The sequence below is a fragment of the Microcaecilia unicolor genome, chromosome 1, assembly GCF_901765095.1.
Source record: "Microcaecilia unicolor chromosome 1, aMicUni1.1, whole genome shotgun sequence".
Classification (NCBI taxonomy): domain Eukaryota; kingdom Metazoa; phylum Chordata; class Amphibia; order Gymnophiona; family Siphonopidae; genus Microcaecilia; species Microcaecilia unicolor.
In genome coordinates this window covers 219,799,330-219,821,660 of record NC_044031.1, presented here as the reverse complement: position 1 = coordinate 219,821,660, position 22,331 = coordinate 219,799,330, and the positions used below count along the sequence as shown (strand labels likewise).

At 44.1% G+C, this 22,331-nt stretch overlaps 1 protein-coding gene across 1 annotated transcript in view; it reads right to left on the bottom strand.

Moving 5' to 3' along the window:
* The window catches only part of BBS9 (Bardet-Biedl syndrome 9), a 554,781-nt gene that overhangs the window by 338,230 nt on the left and 194,220 nt on the right, over positions 1 to 22,331 (bottom strand). The window contains exons 10-11 of the mRNA XM_030204492.1: positions 15,540 to 15,721; positions 7,150 to 7,226 (exon numbers count right to left, since the gene is read on the bottom strand). Of these exons, the coding sequence (XP_030060352.1) occupies positions 7,150 to 7,226; positions 15,540 to 15,721 (259 nt within the window). The remainder of the gene's footprint in view (positions 1 to 7,149; positions 7,227 to 15,539; positions 15,722 to 22,331) is intronic.

The following is a 22,331-nucleotide window of genomic DNA, read 5'->3' as shown; positions in this document are numbered from 1 at the left end:
CTGACCTCCCCCCCCCCCCCCCCCACCCCTAAGAGATGAAAGTGATAGTACATACCAGGCTCACAGATATAATTGCCATTCCTCTTAGAGCAGCAAGCAAGTTTCTAGAGTCTAGTGGCAGTACAGGGGACTATAGAGAAAGGGACCCAGGCCTATATACCACTGTAACTGGTACACTTGTGGTAGAAAGTGTGAGCTCCACAAAAACAACAATATACCTACTGATCCCACATATAGGTGTCACTTACAGGCATAAGGACTATTGTAGTGGTGTACAGTTGGGTACAGTACATTCTTTGCTATTCCTGGAGGGCTCATCATACAATATAGCGAAGATATTTACCTGTAGCACATATTCTCCGAGAACAGCAGGCTAATCGTTCTCACAAGTGGGTCGATGGTCCGCGTCAGCCTGGGAACCAGCAAATCACATAGCAAAAATAAAAAGTTTTGCTAGAGCCTTCAGGCGCGCGTGCCATGCCACGCCACACATGCGAACAGTGCCTTCCCACCTGTCACGCGAACACACTCCTCAGTTCAATCTAAAAGCATAAAGAAAAGAAACAACTCCAAGGGGAGGTGGGCGGGATTGTGCGAATGATCAGCCTGCTGTCCTTGGAGAATACCTGCTACATGTAAGTATCTTTGCTTTCTCCGAGGACAAGCAGGCTGAATCATTCTCACAAGTGAGGTATTCCTAGCATCCAGGTTCACCCAAAACAACAAACATTGGTCAACTGGGCCTCGCAACGGCAAGGATATAACACAGATTAACCTGAAACTATATACAAACTTGCTGAGAGTGCAACCTGGAACAGAACAAAATGGGCAGGCCTAGGAGGGTGGAGTTGGATTCTACCCAACACTGACTGCTCAAACCAACAGTCACATCGGGTGTCCTGCTCAAGGCAGTAATGAGATGTGAATGTGTGGACTGAAGACCACATCACAGCCTTGCAAATCATCTCTTCAGTGGAGGTGGATTTCAAGTGGGCTACCGATGCAGCCATGGCTCTGGCATTATGAGCCATGACGTGGCCCTCCAGAGTCAGCCCAGCTTGGGCATAAGTGAAGGAAATGCAATCTGCTAGTCAACTGGAAATGGTGTGTTTACCGATGGCAACTTCCCTCCTGTTGGGATCAAAAGAGACAAACAACTGGGCGGACTGTCTGAAGGGCTTCATCCGCTCCATGTAAAAGGCCAACGCTCTCTTGCAGTCCAAGGTGTGCAAGCTTTAGCCAGGGAGGGCATGAGGACAGGGAAAAAATGTTGGCAAGACAAACGACTGGTTCAGATGGAACTCTGACCCAACCTTCGGTAGGAACTTAGGGTGCGTGCGGAGGAGTACTCTGCTGTGATGAAACTTAGTATAAGCTGCATCCACTACTAAGTCCTAAAGCTCACTGACCCAACAAGCTGAAGTAACAGCCACCAAGAAAACGATCTTATAGGCAAGTACTTCAGATGGCCGGAATTCAGTGGCTCAAAATGAGCTTTTATCAGCTGGGTGAGAATGACATTGAGATCCCATGACACTGGTGTAGGTTTGACAGGGGGCTTTGACAAAAGCAAACCTCTCATAAAGCGAACTAAAGGTTGTCCAGAGATAGGCTTACCTTCTATATGCTGATGATAAGCACTAATTGCACTAAGGTGAACCCTTTCAGACTTGGTCTTGAGACCAGACTCTGATAAGTGTAAAAGGTATTCAAGCAGAGTCTGTATAGGACAAGAAAGGGGATCTATGGCCTTGCTGTCACACCAGACAGCAAACCTCCTCCATTTAAAAGAGTAACACCGCTTAGTGGAATTTTTCCTGGAAGCAAGCAAGACCCGGGAGGCACCCTCCAAAAGACTGAAGGAAGTGAATTCTAGGCTCTCAACATCCAGACTGTGAGAACCAGAGACTGGAGGTTGGTATGTAGAAGCGACCCCTCACTCTTGAGTGATGAGGGCCAGGAAATACTCCACGGTTCTTCGGAAGACAATTCCGGAAGAAGAGGGAACCATATGGGAGGATACACATACAGAAGGCCTGCTCCCCAATGTAGGAGAAAGGCATCTGACGCTAGTCTGTCGTGGGTCTGAAGTCTGGAAAAGAACTGAGGGACTTTGTGATAGACTTGGTGGCAAAATTTTAAAAAAGGGGGTGCAGAAGATCTTGCAGACTACACCCATATAAACAGACCACTCGTGAGGTTGCATTATCCTGCTCAGTCTGTCGGACAGACTGTTGTTTACGCCTGCCTGAAAGGTGGCTTGGAGAAACATGCTGTGACAGCATGCCCAGAGCCACATCTGGATGGCTTCCTGACACAGAGGGCGAGATCCGGTGTTCCCCTGCTTGTTGGTGAAATACATCGCAACCTGATTGTCTGTTTGAATTAAGATAATTTGGTTGGGCAGCCGATCTCTGAAAGCCTTTACAGCTTTCCAGATCGCTTGGAGCTCAAGGAGATTGATTTGAAGATCTGTTTCCTGGGGGGGACCAGGCTCCCTGAGTGTGAAGCCCATCTATATGAGCCCCCCATCTCATATGCATCCGTCGTCAGCACTTTTTGTGGCTGAGGAATTTGAAATGGAAGTCCCAAAGTCAGATTGGATCAAACTGTCCACCACTGAAGAGAGCATATCAGCTCGGGGGGACATTCGAATGACATCTTCTAGGCTCCCTGTGGCTTGGTACCACTGAGAAGCCAGGGTCCATTGAGCAGATCTCATGTGAAGACATGCCATGGGTGTAACATATACTGTGGAAGCTATGTGGCCAAACAACCTCAACATCTACTGAGCTGTGACTTGCTGCAATGTCCGAACCGTGGACGCGAGAGACAGAAGGTTGTCCGCTCGCGTCTCCGGGAGATAGGTTCGAACAGCCCGCATATCGAGCAGGGCTCCTATGAATTCCAATTGTTGGACAGGGGAGAGATGGAACTTGGGGTACTTTATTACGAACCCTAGTAGCTTGAGCACCTGAATAGTCTTCCACATGGACTCCCGAGCACCGTCCTCCGAGGTGCTCTTCACCAGGCAATCGTTGAGATAAGGGAACACATGCACTCCCAGTCTGCGTAGCAATGCTGCAACTACCACTAGACATTTGGTATACACCCTGGGAGCTGATGCAAGGTCTAAAGGCAACAAGCGGTACTGAAAGTGATGTGTTCCCAGCCGAAACCAAAGATACTTCCTGTGAACTGGAAGTATCGGGATATGTGTATATGCATCCTTCAAGTCCAGAGAGCACAGCCAATCATTTTCCTGAATCATGGGAAGCAGGGTGCCCAGGGAAACCATCCTGAACTTTTCTTGGACCAGGGATTTGTTCAGGGCCCTCAGGTCTAGGATGGGACGCATCCCCCCTGTCTTTTTCTGCACAATGAAGTATCTGGAATAGAATCCCTGTCCTTCTTCCCCTGGTGGAACGGGTTCGACCGCATATGCCTTCAGAAGGTCGGAGAGTTCCTCTGCAAGTACCTGCTGGTGATGAGAGCTGAACGAGTGAGCCCTCGATGGACAATTTGGAGGTTTGGATTCCAGATTGAGGGTGTATCCTAACCGGACTACTTGAAGAACCCACCGGTTGGAGGTTATGAGAGGCCACCTTTGGTGAAAAAATTTTAACCTCCCCCTGACCGGTAAGGCATCCAGCACAGACACATTTATGGTGGCTATGCTCTGCTGAAGCCAGTCAAAAGCATATCCATTGCTTTTGCTGGGGAGCAGCAGGGGCCTTAGTCGCACGCTGTTGACGAGAACGAGCGTGCTGGGGAGTAGCCTGAGCAGGCTGGCAAGCTGCCAGGGCATACCTACACCTAGAATAGGCATAAGAAGTACTCCGGGACCCACCAAAATACCTCCTAGATGATGAGGTGGTAGCGGAAGGTGCCCAGCAGGAGAGAGAAGACATAGCATCGGTATGCTTCACGATCTAGTCAACCAGTTCTTCAACCTTCGAAAAGATTATCCCCCCAGCATGGGGAATCCGCCATCCTCTGCTAAATCGAATGGTCCAGGTCAGAGACAAGCAGCCATGAGAGTCTGCGCATCGCTATACCTTGAGCAGAGGATTCTAGATGCCACGTCAAAAGTGTTGTAACTGCCCTTGGCCAAGAACTTGTGACATGCCTTCTGCTGCTTGACCAGCTGGTGAAAAGGCTCGGCATGCTCGGAGGGAGTGCATCGACCAAGTCAGACAGCTGCCTCACCGAGTTCCACAAGTAGACACTTGTAAAGAGCTGGTATGATTGAATATGGGCGATGAGATCGCAGCCTGATATATTTTTCTCCCAGAAGAATCCAAGGTCCTAGTTTCACTGCCCGGGGGCGCCAAAGAACAGTCCCTATTACTCTTGGCTCTCTTGAGAGCAGCATCCACCACCATGGAGTTGTGGGGTAACTGAGACCTCGCCAACCCAGGTTCCCCGTGGATCCGATAGTGGGTGTCAATTTTCTTGGGGACCACAGGGACAGACAGAGGGGATGCCCAGTTCTGCATGAGAACTGCCTTGAGTACCTCATGCAGGGAGGCCATCACAGCCTCCTTAGATGGACAGGTGTAGTCCAGGACCTCGAGCATCTTAGCCCTGGGCTCATCCTCCACGTCTACTGGAAAGGGTATGGCCTCAGCCATTTCCCACACAAACAAGGTGAAAGAGAGGCTCTCAGGAGGTGATAGCCTTCTCTCAGGTGGAAGGGAAGGTTCTGAAGGAATCCCATAGGACTCATTGGAGAAACAGTACCTGGGACCCTCTTCAGACTCTCACGAGTACTCCTCTTCTGTGTCACACAGCACTTCCCTCAGGGATGTTCGAGATCAGGCCTGCCTCAACTTCGAAGACCTGTGGCCCCGAGAATGGCATCAAGAGGTCGGTTCATGCCTGAACTCTGGTGAAGCTTCCTCCACTGACGTCGAAGGAGAACTGGCCTGGGTGACAGTCGACACCAGTACAGCAAGCAGCGCAGGTGTCGGAGACCGCAGGATGGGGACTAGGTGGGTGCAGGCACCTCATATGCCGAAGCACATCAATGCATAAAGACCTCCAAAAGCTCTGGCAGCAAGGCCCAGAGTCGCTCGTCAAGAGCAGCCATCAGTAAAGGCTGTGGAGCAAAATGTGGGCTCAGGTTGCCTAATCTACTGGGGTGCGGGTGCAGGATATCGGCTAATAGGAGATGTGCATTCCGGCACCTCTTGAATGGAGGGGGGAGCGCTCCTCCGGCACCGACACTTCTTGAGAGCTGGATCTCTCGAGGTCCTGCAGCTCCCCGCACCGTGCGTCGAAGGAGATGGTGTCGGTGCTTCTTGGCCTTCACCCGATGCACCTCACCGAGACTCCTCGGTGCCAACAAGGACAACATGGAATCCTCACGATGCCTCGGGGTCAGGTCCAATGATGGTCAGTCCCAGGAGGCCTACACAGCAGGAGGCCTTGAGATAGATGGAGACCCACTCGATGCCTCACTGCTCCCAGTGCTTCGGGGTCTCTGAGCAGACATCCCTACCTTCACTCCCGACATCAACTCCACAGACCTCGATGCTGATGTTGATGCTGACGTCGAAGGACTTGACCAGGCTTCAAAAGGTTTTTCTCTCTGAGCCTCTCAAGCAATCTGTGTCCCCATCTTCATCTTCTCTCCCCTGCTTCATAGTACTGCATCTCGTTATCCCCATCCCCAGATCCAGCATTTTTCCAGTCTCCTCTCCCTCATGCGTCGCACCTTTCTCTCCCCTCCTTCTATCACTTCCCTTTGATCTGGCATCACTCTCGCTCCTTTCTCCACCCCCATTACTACTAAAACTGTCACTGCTTTCCTTCCTCTCTCTACCAACCTTTCCCCTTAGGTCTGGCATCGCTTTCTTCACTCCCCCCCCTTAGATCTGGCATCACATCACATTCTCCTCTCTCCACTCCCCATTCCCCTTCCCTATGGTCTGGCTGGCATCGCTCTCCCTTCTCCCACCAGACTAGTGCAGTATCGTTCTGCCCATCCTCACTCCACATCCGCTCCACTCCTGCAGGCCTCCAAGCTTTCAGGCCCAGCAGCAGCATCTCAGCAATTAAAGTGCTGCCTCCAGCCTGCCCCAGAAGCCTCCTCTGTACAGTTACCACGTAGGTGGGATGCTGTACAGAGGCTTCTGGGGCTGGCCAAAGGCAGCACTTTCATTGCTGATGCTGCCAGAGGCCTCGAAGTTTAAAGACCAGCAGAGTGGGTCAGATGTGGAGCGAGGAGGGGGGAGCGATTCTGCACTAGTCGGGGGGAGAGACGGGACACCCATGCAGCACCGCACCAGTTGGGGGGGGGGGGGGGTGAAGGCGTACATGGCAGCACCGCACCAGTCGGGGGGGGGGGGGGTGGAAGACGTCCATGGAAGCACCACCTAACGACCTGCACCCGTAGTGGGCCGTCCCCACCACCCCGCCCTCAGTACACCACTGTTTTTTTGTTTGAAAATGGCTCTTACAAAAGACACACAAAAACATCTAAAGTAGGGCTATTTTTCAACCAAGAAGATAGACGTTTTTCTGGTTTTAAAATGACCATGTTTGGTAATGGATTTTTGGACTTTTTTGCAAAATGACCAAAATTGGATTTGGACATCATATCAATAAAAGCTCCTCTATATATCTGTAACTGAAAAAGAACTAAAACTAACATTTTATCCTTAACTAAAATAATCACTGATAGCTGGTTCCAAAAATGTGGACCAACTACTGAGAACATCTGAGAGCTTGAACTCACCAAATGCAGGTTACTCTCTCTGAGGCACAATCTAACCAATTTTGAAAACTCAAACAACTCCTGTTTAGGCTATGTGCAAATAGGCTTAGAGAGCTGAGCTGACCCTGTATTCCTCAATTTCCAAATCAAGCAAGCAGTTTTAAATAAAACATGAAAAAAGACCAAGAACTAGTGTAACTCGTTCAATATGGGGGTTATAGGTTCCATCAATGAACCCCTCATCAACAGCCAAGTTATACATAGTCCTGCCGGCAATTTAAAAAAATAAGCACTTATATGATTTGTGCTGGCACCATCTGCATAATTGTTGTTGAACGTCAGCCTCAGGATTGTTGTTAGAACCAAAGTACGTGCCGTAGCAAGCAAACAACATGACAACTGCTACCCAAAGATGTGCTTATACATACAGAAACTGTATCCAGATCAGGTGAGACCGTTGAAATCACTGTTAAGTCATCTTCTTTCTCAGTCTTTGGCAAAATATCTGCAAAAAAAAAAATTTGAACAGCTAGAAATTTTCAATGACCAGAATGCAACATTTCTATACAGAATGTCTAGTGAATGGAAAGGATTACTAGGTACTGTTAAGCATCTAGATGCGTGGTTAGTGTGCAGTAACATGCTACCGCACAAGCACATTAAGGAGTTGTGCTGTAGTTTACCTGTTCTTGCAGGTTACACCATGCGTTACTGCAGTTTTATGGCATAGGTAGAAAGTGAGCGTGGAAGCCTTAGCACACACTATATATAATTCTCTAACAGGCTAATGGGCTAAGCTACAGTTAACGTAGGAGGCGGTAAGTGCTCTCATGTTAACTCAGAGCAGGTACCACACGCTAAAGGTAACACATTAACTCACAACCTGCAATAAAAAATAGAGGGCATGTCCTTAAAAGTTGCCATGTTAAATTTAGGCTTAAGGACTTTTTATCTGAAGGGCTGCCGTGTGGCAATCCGGCATTACCATCAGCCTTATGCAGGCACTGGAGGAAGTGACACCCCCAGTGTGCACCATTTTCAGCACTCCTGGAAATTACCTGTAATTTTTACCGCCGGGTTAGCATGAAAGCCCTTACCACCACCTCAATGGGTGGTGGTAAAAGCTCCCCTGGAAATGGCCGCGCAGCAAGTGTTTACTTACCACATGGTCATTTCCTTTTTTGGGCTTTTTACCCGCTGCAGTAAAAGGGGCCACAGCACGCAGCACATCCACACGCCAATATTACCACAAGGCCCCTTTTATCGCAGCTTGGTAAAAGGGGCCCCTAGTGTGCAGCAAAATCCTGCCCACTTAAATCACTTTGGGCCGGCTATCCGCTGATATTCAGCAATAATTAACCAGGCAGTGCTGCTGAATATCTGTACTAACTGGCTATTTTGAAACCAGGCCATACAAGACCGCTAGGGGGGATGGGTGGATTTGGGAAAGGCAGGCAGTTATGCAGGTGTTGGCAAAATTCAGTGGTAGTGCCATATAAAGCATATAGGATTACAAAAATAGCAGTCTTGACTATGTTTGCTTAGCTATGTGGGTGTCAGCACTGAATACTGGCTAGCACCTCCATAACTTCCAGGTACTAGCCTGAAGTATTCTGATCCACCCCCTCTCCCCCACAACATCCAAAGGTGCCTCTTTTGATCCCCCTTTCCTCCAAACCCCCCCAGAACATCAACAGCTCCCTGCATCTTGGCCAACTTCCTGATTTCTGATGGTCTAGCAGAGAACAGACAAGAGCAATGCCCACTCACTACTGCCCATCACAGCTGCCCCTTCAAACTGGCTGCTGTGACCTCTAGCAGCAGCCTTAAGGTACTACCAAAGGGGGGGGTGGCTAGTTGATGAGGGTGGGGGACGTTACTGGAAGGAGCACCTGTTTGATGTCCCAGAAGGTGGAAGAGGAATCAGAATCACGGGGGGGGGGGGGGGGGGGGGAGGACCTGGCCAGATACCCCCTATGCAGGTCCCGGCCAATATTCAGCTGGGACCCACATAAGTGTCTTATAAGTGGTTGCTTCCTATCTAGTCAGGCCCTGGATATTCAATGCACATGACCCAGTACTGAATATGTGGCTCTAACCTGGCCAGTGACAGTAAGCATTTAAAAAAACTTGTTGGGTATTAGGAAATCATTCACAACCTTCTAGGACACCAATTCTTTTTGACAGACTATTTACTACTGTTGATTCCTTTCACTATCTTGGGGCCATTCTTGATTCCGAGTTATTTCAAAAACAACTCTCTCAGGTACTTAAGACAGGCTTCTTCTCTTTGCAATCTTTTACATTCTTCTTCAATCCATACCTTAGCTCGTGCCTTTTTAAAGACACAAATTGATTATTGTAATTCTATACACACTGTTAACAAATTTCAATTTAAATGTTTATAAATGCTGCAAAATTCGACTACTCATTTATTATGCAGAGCTGGTAGGGTATGATTCTGTTACTCTTTGCCCATCCAATATCGGATTTGGTTTAAAATCCTATCTCTAACTAACATAGCCTATCATTCTGGATTGTCTTGTCTTGTTGCTTTAACTATTCTATATACTCCATCACACTCCCTATGATCACTCAACACATATCATTTAGTTCTTGCCGCCTCTAGAAAGGCACATTATGAAATCAACCGTTCCTTGCACCAAGGAACTGTTTGACTTCATTCATTCACTCAGAACCAGTATTAAAGAAATGGACGTGGAAGATTGACTGAGATATATGTTTTTAAGTATTTTAAATGTTTTGTTTTTATGTATGCTGGAGTATTTTCTTTGTACTGTGAAGTTACTGTGTTAAGTGTGGATATCTATCCTATCAATCAAATGGTGTTCTTCTCTGCTTTTCACCCATTATTTTAATTTTGTTGACTTATTTGGCCTATGGACAAGTTTAAGTGGTATATCAAAAACTGAATAAATGTAAAAATAAACATCCATATCCTTGCAATATAAAATGGGGACTTAAGACATTCATGCAAGATAAACTTTTAAGTGCCAGTTTATGCACTTCTTAAATGCAAATAGAGCTTGTAAAATGAGGACCATAACGCATATCGAGCATCACTATCTGTACAGAGGTTAATTATTTAACAGGTTGCCTATACAGTGAAACCTCGGTTTTCGTCGATAATCCATCTAAAAACAATCGGCGAAATCTGAAACCGATGAAAACCGAGGCAATTAACGAGGACGCCCAAAATCGGGAAAAGGACGTCCATCTTCCGATACAAATTGGGAGATGGACGTCCTTCTTTTTCGACGAAATCCAAGGCAACCAACGAAAACCGAGACAAATTTCTCATCGAAAAAATCAACGAAATCCGAAACCGACGAAAACCTTCGGCAACGAAAACCGAGGTATTACTGTATTTCTACCTATTTTATAAAGACACAAGTAGTCTCATTTTAGATAGAACACAGAAAATGGAACTAAGATGTCCAGGCTAGGACATGTCAAAGTCTGGTAGTCTTTTAGACAGGGATCTGCGATGTGGAGCCTTTTTTAAAATACATGCAGGAATGAAACTGTATCCACCAATTATGTGCAGTGATTGCAATCATTTTAGTATTGACAACGTCTAAAACATCAAAGTAGGCAGCTCAGCAACATGCATGTCTAAGTGACATTATTAACAAATGTAAGTTGATATTTCCGAACTTAGACGTATATATGTGCTATTTTGGAAACCTATAAATGTTACCAATTAATTACAAAGGCCTAAATTATTTGGCACTATTAAGGGGAGGGGAGAGAACTGGGGGATTAAGAAGGTGACCTCCCCTAACTATTCTTAGAGAGTGCTTCCCAAAATTAGAATTTTTACAAACCCTATACATTCCCTGAACAGATATAAATCCCAATCCTGATTTTGGATAGATTTGCATTCTCCTGAAATGAGGAATACAGATGTAATTTTCGTTCCATCCAAACCAGGTCCTCTTGCCATATGCATGTATTAAAACATTTAATATGTAAATTCCAGCTTTCTAAAATTTGGTTTTCTGTGTTTATTCTGTTTATTAGATATACACATGTAAATCACAAACAGGGTTTATAAAACAAGGGCCATAGGCACCTGTGTGTCTTTATAAAACATTAGGGGTAAAGCAATAGAAATTGTGGTTAAATTGAAGCCAAGGGCATTTATATCTGCTTGGAAGCAGGCGTAAATGTTTGTGTGTACAGTATGTGTGTACATGCATATTTTATTAACAGTAGTGTGTTGAGCAAGTCACAACCTTCCACTGCCTCAGGTATAATCTTTGCTTGTAAGATCTCAAGCGAAGGAAAATACCTACTGTAACTGAATGTAACTCACCTTGAGCTACTACTAAAAAATTGTGAGCTAAAATTTGAAAAACCAGGACTCCATCTGCACTCTGCCCAAATTCCACCCCAACAATGCCTACACACAGGTCGTGCAAAAGTGTGAGCTACTTTGTCACCATGGGGCTTATTTTCCAAGTACTTAGACTTACAAAGTTCCTGTGGCTGGTGTTCTCCAAGGACTGCAGGCCACTTACTCTCATATGTGGGTGATGTCAGCCCCGGTGCAGACACAGAATCCTTAGTACTACAGAAAGTTCTAGCAGCTTCCTACCGTGTATTCGCTGGTGCCTTCCTGCCCAACGCTCGAGTGCGGGTCCATCGGTCAAGTGAAAAGCATATAGAGAACAACGAAAAACAACTCCTAGGGGAGGTGGGAGTGTATTTGAAAATAAGCAGCCTGCTGTCCTCAGAGAACACTAGCTACTCTTTGCTTTCTCTGAGGGCAAGCAGGTCATGTTATTTTGACATGTGGGAATCCATAGCTACCAGGCTCATCGAAAACAAGAAAGTTAGGATAATGGAGTCTCGGAATGTTGAGACTAAATCTTCAATCAACCTGAAACTATATACATACTAGTTGTGAAGGTGCAGCCTGGAACAGAAGAAAACAGAGCCTACGAGGGTGGAGTTGGATTCTAGACACTGAACAAATTCTGCACAACTGTCTATCTGAACCAACTCTTGCATTGGGTGTCCTGATCCAAACAGTAGTGGAATGTGAACGTGTGGACTGATGACCACGTTGCAGTCTTGCAAATCTACCTATGGAGGCTGAACTCAGGTAGGCAACCAGTGCAGCCATGGCTCTGACATTGTGAGATGTGACATGTCCCTCAAGAGTCAGCCCAGCCTGGGCAAAAGCAAAGGAGATGCAGTTTGTTATCCAATTTGAAAGCATGAGTTTGCCAATGGCCACTCCCAACCTGTTAAAAGAGTAACATCTCTTAGTGGAGTGGAACAACATACCTACCGCTTCCTGACTCAAGGGGTAGGATCCTGTACCCCTCTTGTTTGTTGGCATAACCTGGTTGTCTGTCTGAATTTGGATAATGTGGTTTTGGAGTCAAACTCTGAAAGCCTTTAGAGAATTCCAAATGGCCCGTAGCTCGAGGAGATTGGTTTGAAGATAAGCCACCTGAGCGAACCACCGACCTTGAGTGTGAAGCCCATCCACATGAGATCCCCAACCCAGTTTGGATGCATCCATTATCAACACCCTTTGATGCGGTGGAATTTGGAATGAAAGTCCCAGAGTCAAATTGGACCAAATTGTCCACCAGAGAAGGGCATGAGCGAACTCTGGAATGGCACAAATGACATCCGTTAGGTTCCCCGTGGCTTGAGACCACTGGGAAGCTAAGGTCCACTGAGCCACTCTCAAATGGAGCCGTGCCATGGGACTGAAATTATTATTATTATTATTATTATTATTATTAATACATTTGTATCCCACATTATCCCACCTTTTTGCAGGCTCAATGTGGCTTACAATTCATCGTGGATACTGGAAATAGAAAAGAATGTACATTTGGTTTTAAAGCAAGTTTTGAGTACATGATGGTGAAATACATTATATTGGAAATAGAAAAGAGTATACATTTGTTTTAGCAGACGTTTTGGTTACTTGATGGTAAAATACGATAGTGTTAAAGCCATAGATATTAGGTGCATGATAGTGTGAAAGCAGACGACATTAAAGAACATTCTTGGATATCTTAAAGAAAGTAGAGTTACACGTGTTGCTCTTTATGATATATTTTGTCGAAGAGATAAGTTTTCAGGAGTTTGCGGAAATTGGTCATTTCGTAGACCGATTTCAGGTTACGTGGCAGTGAGTTCCAGAGCTGTGTGCTTGTATAGGAAAAGGTTGATGCATGCATTGATTTGTATTTCAAGCCTTTACATTTGGGAGGATGAAGATTGAGGAATGTGCGGGAGGATTTGCATTTCTGGGTGGTAGTTCTATTAGGTCCGACATGTAGGCTGGGGCGTCACCATGGATGATTTTATGGACCAAGGTACAGAGTTTGAACGTGATGCGTTCTTTGAGTGGGAGCCAGTGTAGTTTTTCGCGAAGGGGTGTTGCGCTTTCGTATTTTGGTTTGCCGAATATAAGTCTGGCTGCCGTGTTCTGGGCTGTTTGGAGTTTTTTGAGTATTTGCTCTTTGCAGCCGGCGTAGAGTGAATTACAATAGTCCAGATGACTAAGTACCAATGATTGTACCAAGTATCGGAAGACATTCCTTGGGAAAAATGGTCTGACTCGTTTTAGTTTCCACATTGAATGGAACATCTTTTTAGTTATGTTTTTTGCATGGTTCTCAAGTGTTAGGTGTCGGTCAATGGTGACTCCAAGGATTTTTAGGGTGTCTGAGACAGGTAGACTTAGATTAGGTGTGTTGATGGTGGTGAATTCCTTCTTGTTGTATTGCGAGGTGAGTACTAGGCATTGGGTTTTTTCGGCATTTAGTTTCAGTCGAAATGCATCTGCCCAGGAGTTCATAATGTGTAGGCTTTGGTTGATTTCGTCGGAAATTTCTCTTAGATCGTGTTTGAATGGGATAAAGATTGTTACATCATCAACATATATGTATGGGTTTAGATTCTGATTCGATAATAGCTTAGCCAAGGGTGTCATCATTAGGTTGAATATGGTCGGTGAGAGGGGGGATCCCTGTGGAACTCCGCATTCAGGTGTCCATGTGGCTGATGTTGTCGAGTTTGATGTCACTTGATATGAGCAGGTGTGTGGAGTCCATGTGACCCATCCGTCTCAACAATTTACTGAGCTGAGACCTGCAGGCTGCTGCAGACCTCCGAGGCAAGCACTACCGAGGTATCCACTCTCACTAAAGGAAGGAAGACCCAAGCTTGCGCTGTGTCTAGCAGGGTTCCTATGTACTACAATTGTCATACTGGAATGAGATGAGACTTGGGATAATTTATGACAAACCCCAGTAGCTCTAGCACCTGAATAGTCAACCGCACTGACTCGTTTGCCCCCTCCTGAGATGTGTTCTTGACCAGCCAATCAGCCAGGTAAGGAAACACATATACTCCCAGTCTCCCAGTCAGAACAGATATAACTGTGACTACTGCCAGGCACTTGGTGAAAACTGTGGGGGCAGATGCTAGGGCAAATAGCAGAATGCAATACTGGAAGTGACGTTTCCACACTCAAAATCTGAGATACTTCCTGTAACTGGAAAGTATCAAAATGTGGGTAAAAGCATCCTTCAAGTCCAGAGAGCACAGCCAATCATTTTCCTGAATGAGAGGAAGTAGGGTGCCCTGGGGAACCATCCTGAACTCTTCTTTCACCAGAAATTTGTTCAGAGCCCTTAGATCTAGTATGGGCAGGAATTCCCCCCCACCCCTTTCTTGATCACAAGATAATAACTGGAATAAAATTCCTGCCACTCCTCCCCTGGTGGTACAGGTTTGACCACTCAGGCCTGCAGATGGCCCGGCCTTTAAAGAGCCAAAAAACTTCTCCTGTTGAGCCAGTTGCACTCTCTGTGTCCTGGTCTGCATGTGAAGACAAAGATCACAGAAATAATGCAGTGTATTTAATGCACCACTTAAAGCCACTGGGAGCTTTCTGAGCCATTGAACAAGAATTTAAGCTAAATTAAACTCCTCAATCTTGAACAATTTTTTTAAAAAAGGGGAGCATTCAAAATTGAGGTTGGGGCTGCGGTCTAATCGCTCAGCCTATCAAAAAAAAGAAAGGAAACCCAAAAAAGCAAAAAAAAAAAAAAAAAAAAAAAGTGATAAATACAGGGAAGGGAAAACAGAAGAAAATAAATAAAACAAGATGATTACCCGCAAGGTAAAATACTTTAAAATGTGCAGTGAGGGAAGAAAACTACGTAAACGAGTCCTCTCGCCTCTGTGGAAAAAAAAAAATAAAAAGAGACTGAGGGACCGACACTCGAGCGCCAGGTGGGAAGGCACCAGCACATGCAAGGTGGAATGCTGCTAGAACTTTCTATTGTACTAGCGATTCAACATCCGCACTAGGGCTCCTGATGACATCACCCACATGTGGGAATAACGCGGCCTGCTTGTCCTCAGAGAATGTAACAATCGTTTACCAGAACCAGCACCCTTTTGCTGGCCTAAATAAAACCACATAACTATAGAGAGCAGCTGAATATCACTGGCTAACAATAGAGCTAGGTGGAACATCCATGCTGTGCCCTGGCACTATCCAGATATACCTCTGAAAATTCGCAGCTACAGCTTTTGAATATCAGGCCAAAGTGTTTCCATGAGCACTACCATTCCAAATCATCAATGTACACACATCTTCATCTGACCACATTAATTACTAAAATAATACAATGAAAATATTTACCCTAAAAGAAATAATATACTGCCGCTCAAAGAATTATAAATATTAACACTGCAAGAACAATTAAGAAAATCATGATTGTGGTGAAAGTACAGAACGAATATGGGGTACCTTGTGTTTTTGAAGCCTCCTTGATAATTCTTTGAAGCTCTTTCATTTCCACATCCAACTCTTCATAGTTTATCTCTCTCGAGTCAATTTTCGGGGCTTGGAAAAGAGATGGATCTGTGCCAAAATAGGAGCACTGAAGATGTCCACTGTCACTAAGTGTGACAATAACGCCCTTTAAATCCCTGAAAAAGAAAATCAAAAATACTCACTAGGAGTGTGAACGGATTATGAAAAAATTAAAATCAGACACTGTTTTCTTTCACAAAAATGTTATGACTTTAAAAAAAGATCAGTATTCTAATTAAACATACTACATTACAGCAGAAGACAAAGACTGAACATAACATTATCTCAGCACATCATATGAAATCAGCTAACTAGGCTGGCAGCAATAATTGATATAAGAATATGACTAAGGAAGGCTGTAGACCCCTAAATTCTACACATGGCACTAGAAATTGCACAAATTTGGGTGCACGCCCAATTTGTATGCACTATGTAATTCCATAACATGCCAATTAGCACTGCTATATGGGTGCTATCAATTATCGGCGCTAAATTGGCAATAATTAAAATTTACACATGCATCTTTTAGTCGCTATTCTATAAAGATGTGTGTGTAAATTTTTACATGCAGATCCAAAAGGGGGCATGGCCATGGGAAGGGCATTCCTAGAATTTCTGTGCCTGTACGATCTACTTTCCAGGAAGCTCCTGAACCACTTTAGAACATGTCCTGTGATTCCCATTTCCTCAAGGTTCTGAAGGAAGAGAGTGTGATCCACTAGGTCGAACGCTGAGGACAGATCAAATTGGAGTAGCAGTGCGCTTTTTCCTTCACTTAACAGTAGTCTGACATGGAGCACAAGACTCTTTCTTTGCTGAAGAGCGCATAGAATCTATATTGAGATGGTGAAAGAATATCATGCAAATGCAGGCAATGAGTGAGATATAGAGTCACTATTCCCTCCATTAATTTAGTAAAGAATGGAATGGAGGCCACCAGTCTGTAGTTGGAAATAGTTTGTCTAGGTTGCTTGGGGTCTTTTGGTATCAGTGTAATGATGATTTCGGCCAAACTTTGAGGAACGATCCATGTGACAGTTGCTGTTTAAGCTATGAGAGGACATTAGCAAGGTATGATGATGGGGCCGTATTTATTAAATGGGGAGGGCAGATATCTAGTATGCAATAAGAGGGAGCATAATTTGAGAATAGTTTGGTAAAGGTAAACGAGTATAGTATCAAAATCTTTCCAGGTTCTAATAGCAGGAATGCTTTGTTTAGGAGGTTGGGGACCCTAGTGGATCAAAATCTATGTTAGTGGAAGAGGAGAGATCAGCTTTAAGCTTGTTAACCTTGTTTTGGAAATATATGGCTAGTTGGTTTGCTGAGGGAAGTTCCTCTTTCATAATGTCTTCAGAGTTCGAAGGTGTAGTGAGTTGACAATGAATAACAGTTGTTATGTATTACATCCCCCTTTTGAATCAGTTCCAAATAATATTTTTTTCTACCTAAAACTAAAGCATTTTTGTAGATATGGACTGCTTCTCACCAATTGGTCCTAGATAGAATGCAGAAAACTAGAACACAAATGGATTAAAGAAAAATCCAATCTATCTAACATATGTTACTATGCTAGATAGATTGGATTTGTCTTTAATCCATTTGTGTTCTAGTTTTCTGCATTCTTGTTTTAGATTCTGTAAATCTGGATTGAACCATTTATCACTCTTCCATATTGACTCAGTTTTGTAGTGGAGAGGGGCTATATCATAAAAAATGGAAAGGAGAAAAAGTCCCTCACGCAAATGTGAGCAAAAAAGCAACAAAAGAGTGAGACGGACACAAAGAGGAAAAAAAAAAATATATATATATAAGATTATAAGAGTCTTTATTATAAAAAGGTATGAAAATGACCTTTAGAATATAAGAGTCTACCTGATAAAACAAGGCATAAAGCTGACCCAACACGGCTGTTTCGGCACGAAGGCCTGACCCTGGGGTCAAACCAATCTTTTGTATGGTGGTAACAAGACTTAGAGAAGAAGTCAGAATTCTGCTAAAATGCCATGTGGCCACAAATGATGAAATCGCTCTGAAAAGCTAACATTGCCTCACCGGCGGAGTCGGTGATGTAATTAATGCAAATGATTACGGTGAGGCGCTGCTAGCTTTTCAGAGCGATGTCTTCATTTGTAACATGCCTTGTTTTATCAGATAGACTCATATTCTAAGGGTCATTTTTATACCTTTTTATAATACAGATTCCTATAATCTTATATATATATATATTTTTTTTTTATTTCCTCTTTGTGTCCGTTTCACTCTTTTGCTGCTGAGGGCTATATCATCCAGAATCTCAAAACCGACTTTAGACCAGTTGATTTCAAAATCGAATGTTCCATATTCAAGTAGTTTTAGCAGTATGGCATTCCAGAAGGTATTGGGATCTATCCTCCTTCTAGATATAACATGCAGGCTTATTTTCGAAAGAGAAGGGCGCCCATCTTTCGACACAAATCGCAAGATGGGCATCCTTCTCACAGGGTCGCCCAAATCGGCATAATCGAAAGCCGATTTTGGGCGTCCTCAACTGCTTTCCATTGCAGGGACAACAAAAGTTCACAGGGCGTGTCAGAGGTGTAGCGAAGGCGGGACTGGGGTGTGCCTAACACATAGGCGTCCTCGACCAATAATGGAAAAAAGAAGGGTGTCCCTGATGAACATTTGGACAACTTTATCTGGTCCTTTTTTTCTTACGACCAAGCCACAAAAATGTGCCATAAATGACCAGATGACCACCGGAGGGAATCGGGGATGACCTCCCCTTACTCCCCCAGTGGTCACTAACCCCCTTCCACCCTAAAAAAAAATTTTTAAATATTTTTTCAGCCTCTATGCCAGCCTCAAATATCATACTCAGCTCCATGACAGCAGTATGTAGGTCCCAGGCAGGCAGACACAGGCCAATCCCCCCCCACCTGTTACACTTGTGGTGCTAAATGTGAGCCCTTCAAAACCCACCACAAACCCACTGTACCCACATGTAGGTGCCCCCCTTCACTCATAAGGGCTATGGTAGTGGTGTACAGTTATGGGGAGGGGGTTTTGGGGGGGCTCAGCACACGAGGTAAGGGAGCTATGCACCTGGGAGCAATTTCTGAAGTCCACTGCAGTGCCCCCTAGGGTGCTCGGTTGGTGTCTTGGCATGTCAGGGGGACCAGTGCACTACGAATGCTGGCTCCTCCCATGACCAAAGGGCTATTTCTGGGATAAGCAGCATAAAATGTATTGTACTTTTTTGGGACCTTGCCAGATACTTGTGACTTGGATTGGCCACTGTTGGAAACAGGATACTGGACTTGATGGTCCTTCGGTCTGACCCAGTATGGCAACACTTACGTACTTTTTATAATATGATATAAATAAATAATGCAAAAGCAATCACAACTGCAATTTTATTACATCATGTGAGAGCAACCAGCTTATGTAAGAGCACAGAATTAACTGGGCCATACACCAGGAATGGAAAGTGATTCATTCATCCTATATATATAGTCTTCAAAAAAAATTAAATCCAATTTACTGGAAGGTAGAAGGCAAAAATGGAATGCTAAACATCTTATTTCCTACAGATGAAACTAGCAGCATCACTACAGTCATCACTACTGAACGCATATGTATCCCTGATAAATCTAGTACTTTATTTGCCATGCTTAACACAATCTGCAGTTTGAATTACTTGCGAAAAATGTATTGTATATTCTCATTTTAGATTACAGTCAAAAATCACATTGAATCCAGTGAAACATCTGAATTGTAAAACACTTGAAATATGAAACAAATTATTCCAGAATCTAAAATAACTCTCTTTCCTTCACAGAGCAACTCCTACACACATATGGCAGCAATTTGAAAACCTCTCTTTTATTGGATTCTGGGTAGTAATAATATAACATTAAATTTCCTGCATATCTACTTACACAAAACAAATAGCTTATGATATTCTAAGCAATTCAAATGTTTTGGTAATCTTCCACTGTTCAAATAATTTCAGTAACAGAAAAATCTGAATCTTTTGCTTACTAAATTAACTCAGAACTAGATGCTACTCCTCATCCTACTAAGAACAAACACATCTGTGGAAGTATTTACAAGCCTAAAAGCAGCAGCATCTGAAAATGGTAGCAGCGAATGGTCTTATGCATTGTATCTTTCTTTACACTTGGGTCTAATTCTATTGAATATTCAGAATCAAATATATGATGTTAAGTGAGAGCAGTAAACAGTTTAAGGGAAAATACATTATGTGCAAAAATAAATCTCTTGTTAGGATAGGTGCTATAAATATTACTTACTTTGTTTAAAGTAGCTAATTTTAATCTAAAGGCAGAATTTTATTGGATTCTCTTCTTCCCTTATATATTTCCTATACCAAGAAATCTAGTAAATGAGGTTTTCTTCCTTAAGACACGGGCCTCAGTATTTTTGTGAACAGTATTGATGCATGTATTCTTCTAATCTTTTCTCCTCCTACTCCATTTCCAGTATCCCCCTGCAGATTTAACTTTTGTTTCTTCTTTCTGTGTCCAAGGCACAGCAGGTTTTTTTTCAATACATTTGTCAGTGACAAACACTTTCAACCTTTTCCTAAATAAAGTCATATTCTATTGTATTCTGGATTTTTATAGCCTGCCTAGTCCTCAAGGGTTCAAAGCGGATTGACATAAAAAGCAATCAACTCAATCAGTTGAGAACTACAAATACCACTGTATAAAAATGTATCAAATATCCGCCCATTTCAGCAAATGTTTCTGAAACTGATAAGTCTTTAAGCATTTTCAGAAAAGCAAATAGGAAGACAGTATTCTTACCTGAATGGGAAGGTCAATCCAGATTTTACTGCAACTGCAAACTACCTCCGATAGGGAATATCAGAGCATGGGCCCCCAAATCTTCATGGGAGGATAAAGAGGTGGTTGAGCTGTCTTGGCCAGTCGTTCCTCCCCCTTTACAAAAGGACTGCGCTCTACATCAAAACCACCCTCTCCGAGCTCCACCTGCTCTACCATGTAGTACTTTCAGACCTCCCTGAAACTACCTCTACTGATGGTCTGAGAGGCTAGGCATTATCTGTCCTCAGGGAGGTGAGGTCGCTTGCACTCTCCCAAGTCCTTAACCAACTTCTCCAAGTCCTTGCCTAACAAAAGCCTCCCACAAAAGGGAAGCTGACTTAGCCATACCGTTAATGAAACATCTGTGGACCAATTTTGGAGCCACAAAAATCGTCACTCTGTCACAGCCAGAGCTAAATTCTTCATTAAGGCTCTGACCAAATCATAAAAGGCATCAGCCAAAAAGGCCATAGCCATCTTCAAATTGATACCTGTGTCCGCACTCTCCCCCAGACAATCTGAAAGGTGCTCTGCCCACACAAAAACAGGCACAGGCCTCATAACACCCACAAATGATCACCTGTAAAGCCAGGGCAGAGACTTTGAAGGAATGATTCAAGTGCATCTCCAAAGGAAGGTCCTGCAGGTCCTTCAAGGCTGTGCCGCCTTTCACCAGAATCACAGTCTTCTTAGTGTCTTAGTGTCTCAAGGTGACGAAACAATGTAACAAGGCAGTGGCCACAGCCAGAAGGATGCTAGGCAGGGCCGGTGCTAGGGTTTCTGGCGCCCTCCTCGTTATTAGTAAGCGCCCCCTACCCATCCAGGGATGGGGTCACTATGGTTCCGCCCCCTAGTAGCTACACCCTACAGTAGCCACACCAGCTATGGCACATATAAACAAGCATCATTGAAAATATTACACCAGTCTAGGAGAAGAAAAATAACTTTCTTTTTTTTTCATTATAAATAATTTGTGTAAGCTGTTAAAGCTCCAGTATACCCAAAATGACACAAACCAAATTAGCATACAGACCAGGAATTAAGAGAACAGTCTTGCCAAACCTGAAACAATATGTTATCAAAATCTCAGAACCTAACAGATCTCTATTTAGACACTTGGCCTTGCAGTCACACATGCAGAGCAAAGATAGCCCCTCTTCAAATTTAAACTGAAATCCAAAGAAGCTAGACTCTGCGTGCAGAACAATACCAGAAAAACAGAAAGAAACACATTGCTATACATTGCAAAATAAGACAGCAAGATGTAAATTCTCAAATTGGACGTATTCCAAACACTAAAATGAAAATAAAATGATTTTGTCTACCTTTGTTGTCTGGTGACTTTGTTTTTCAGATCATGTTTGTCCCAGTCTCTGATTCTGCTGCTCTCTGTCTGTTCTCTTAACTCCGTTTCCATGGCTTCCTTTCCATTTATTTCTTTAACTTTCCTCCTTTCTTCTTCATTTCTTGCCCTACATCCATAGATAAAAGCTGGGTCCTCCGCGGACTTGACTGGAGAAGGTATAAAGTGTATCCAGCTTTTGCCTTTTTCTCCATCCATGTGTAGTTTTTCTCCTCTTTTCCTTTTCCCTCATCACCGTTCAGTATGCATCTCCTTCCACTTTCTTCCCTCTCCTCCATCCACGTCCAGCATTTCTCCTCTCTCTCCTCCCCTCCATCCATGTGCATCTCCTCCTCTGTCTTCTCTCCCCTCCATCCATGTGCATCTCCTCCTCTGTCTTTTCTCCCCTCCATCCATGTCCAGCATTTCTCCTCTCTTCTTTCCCCACTATCCGTATGCATCTCCTTTCTCTGTCTTTCCTTCCCTCTATCCCTGTCCAACATTTCTCCTCTGTTCCCTGCCCTCCACTCCATCCATGTCCAGCATTTCTCC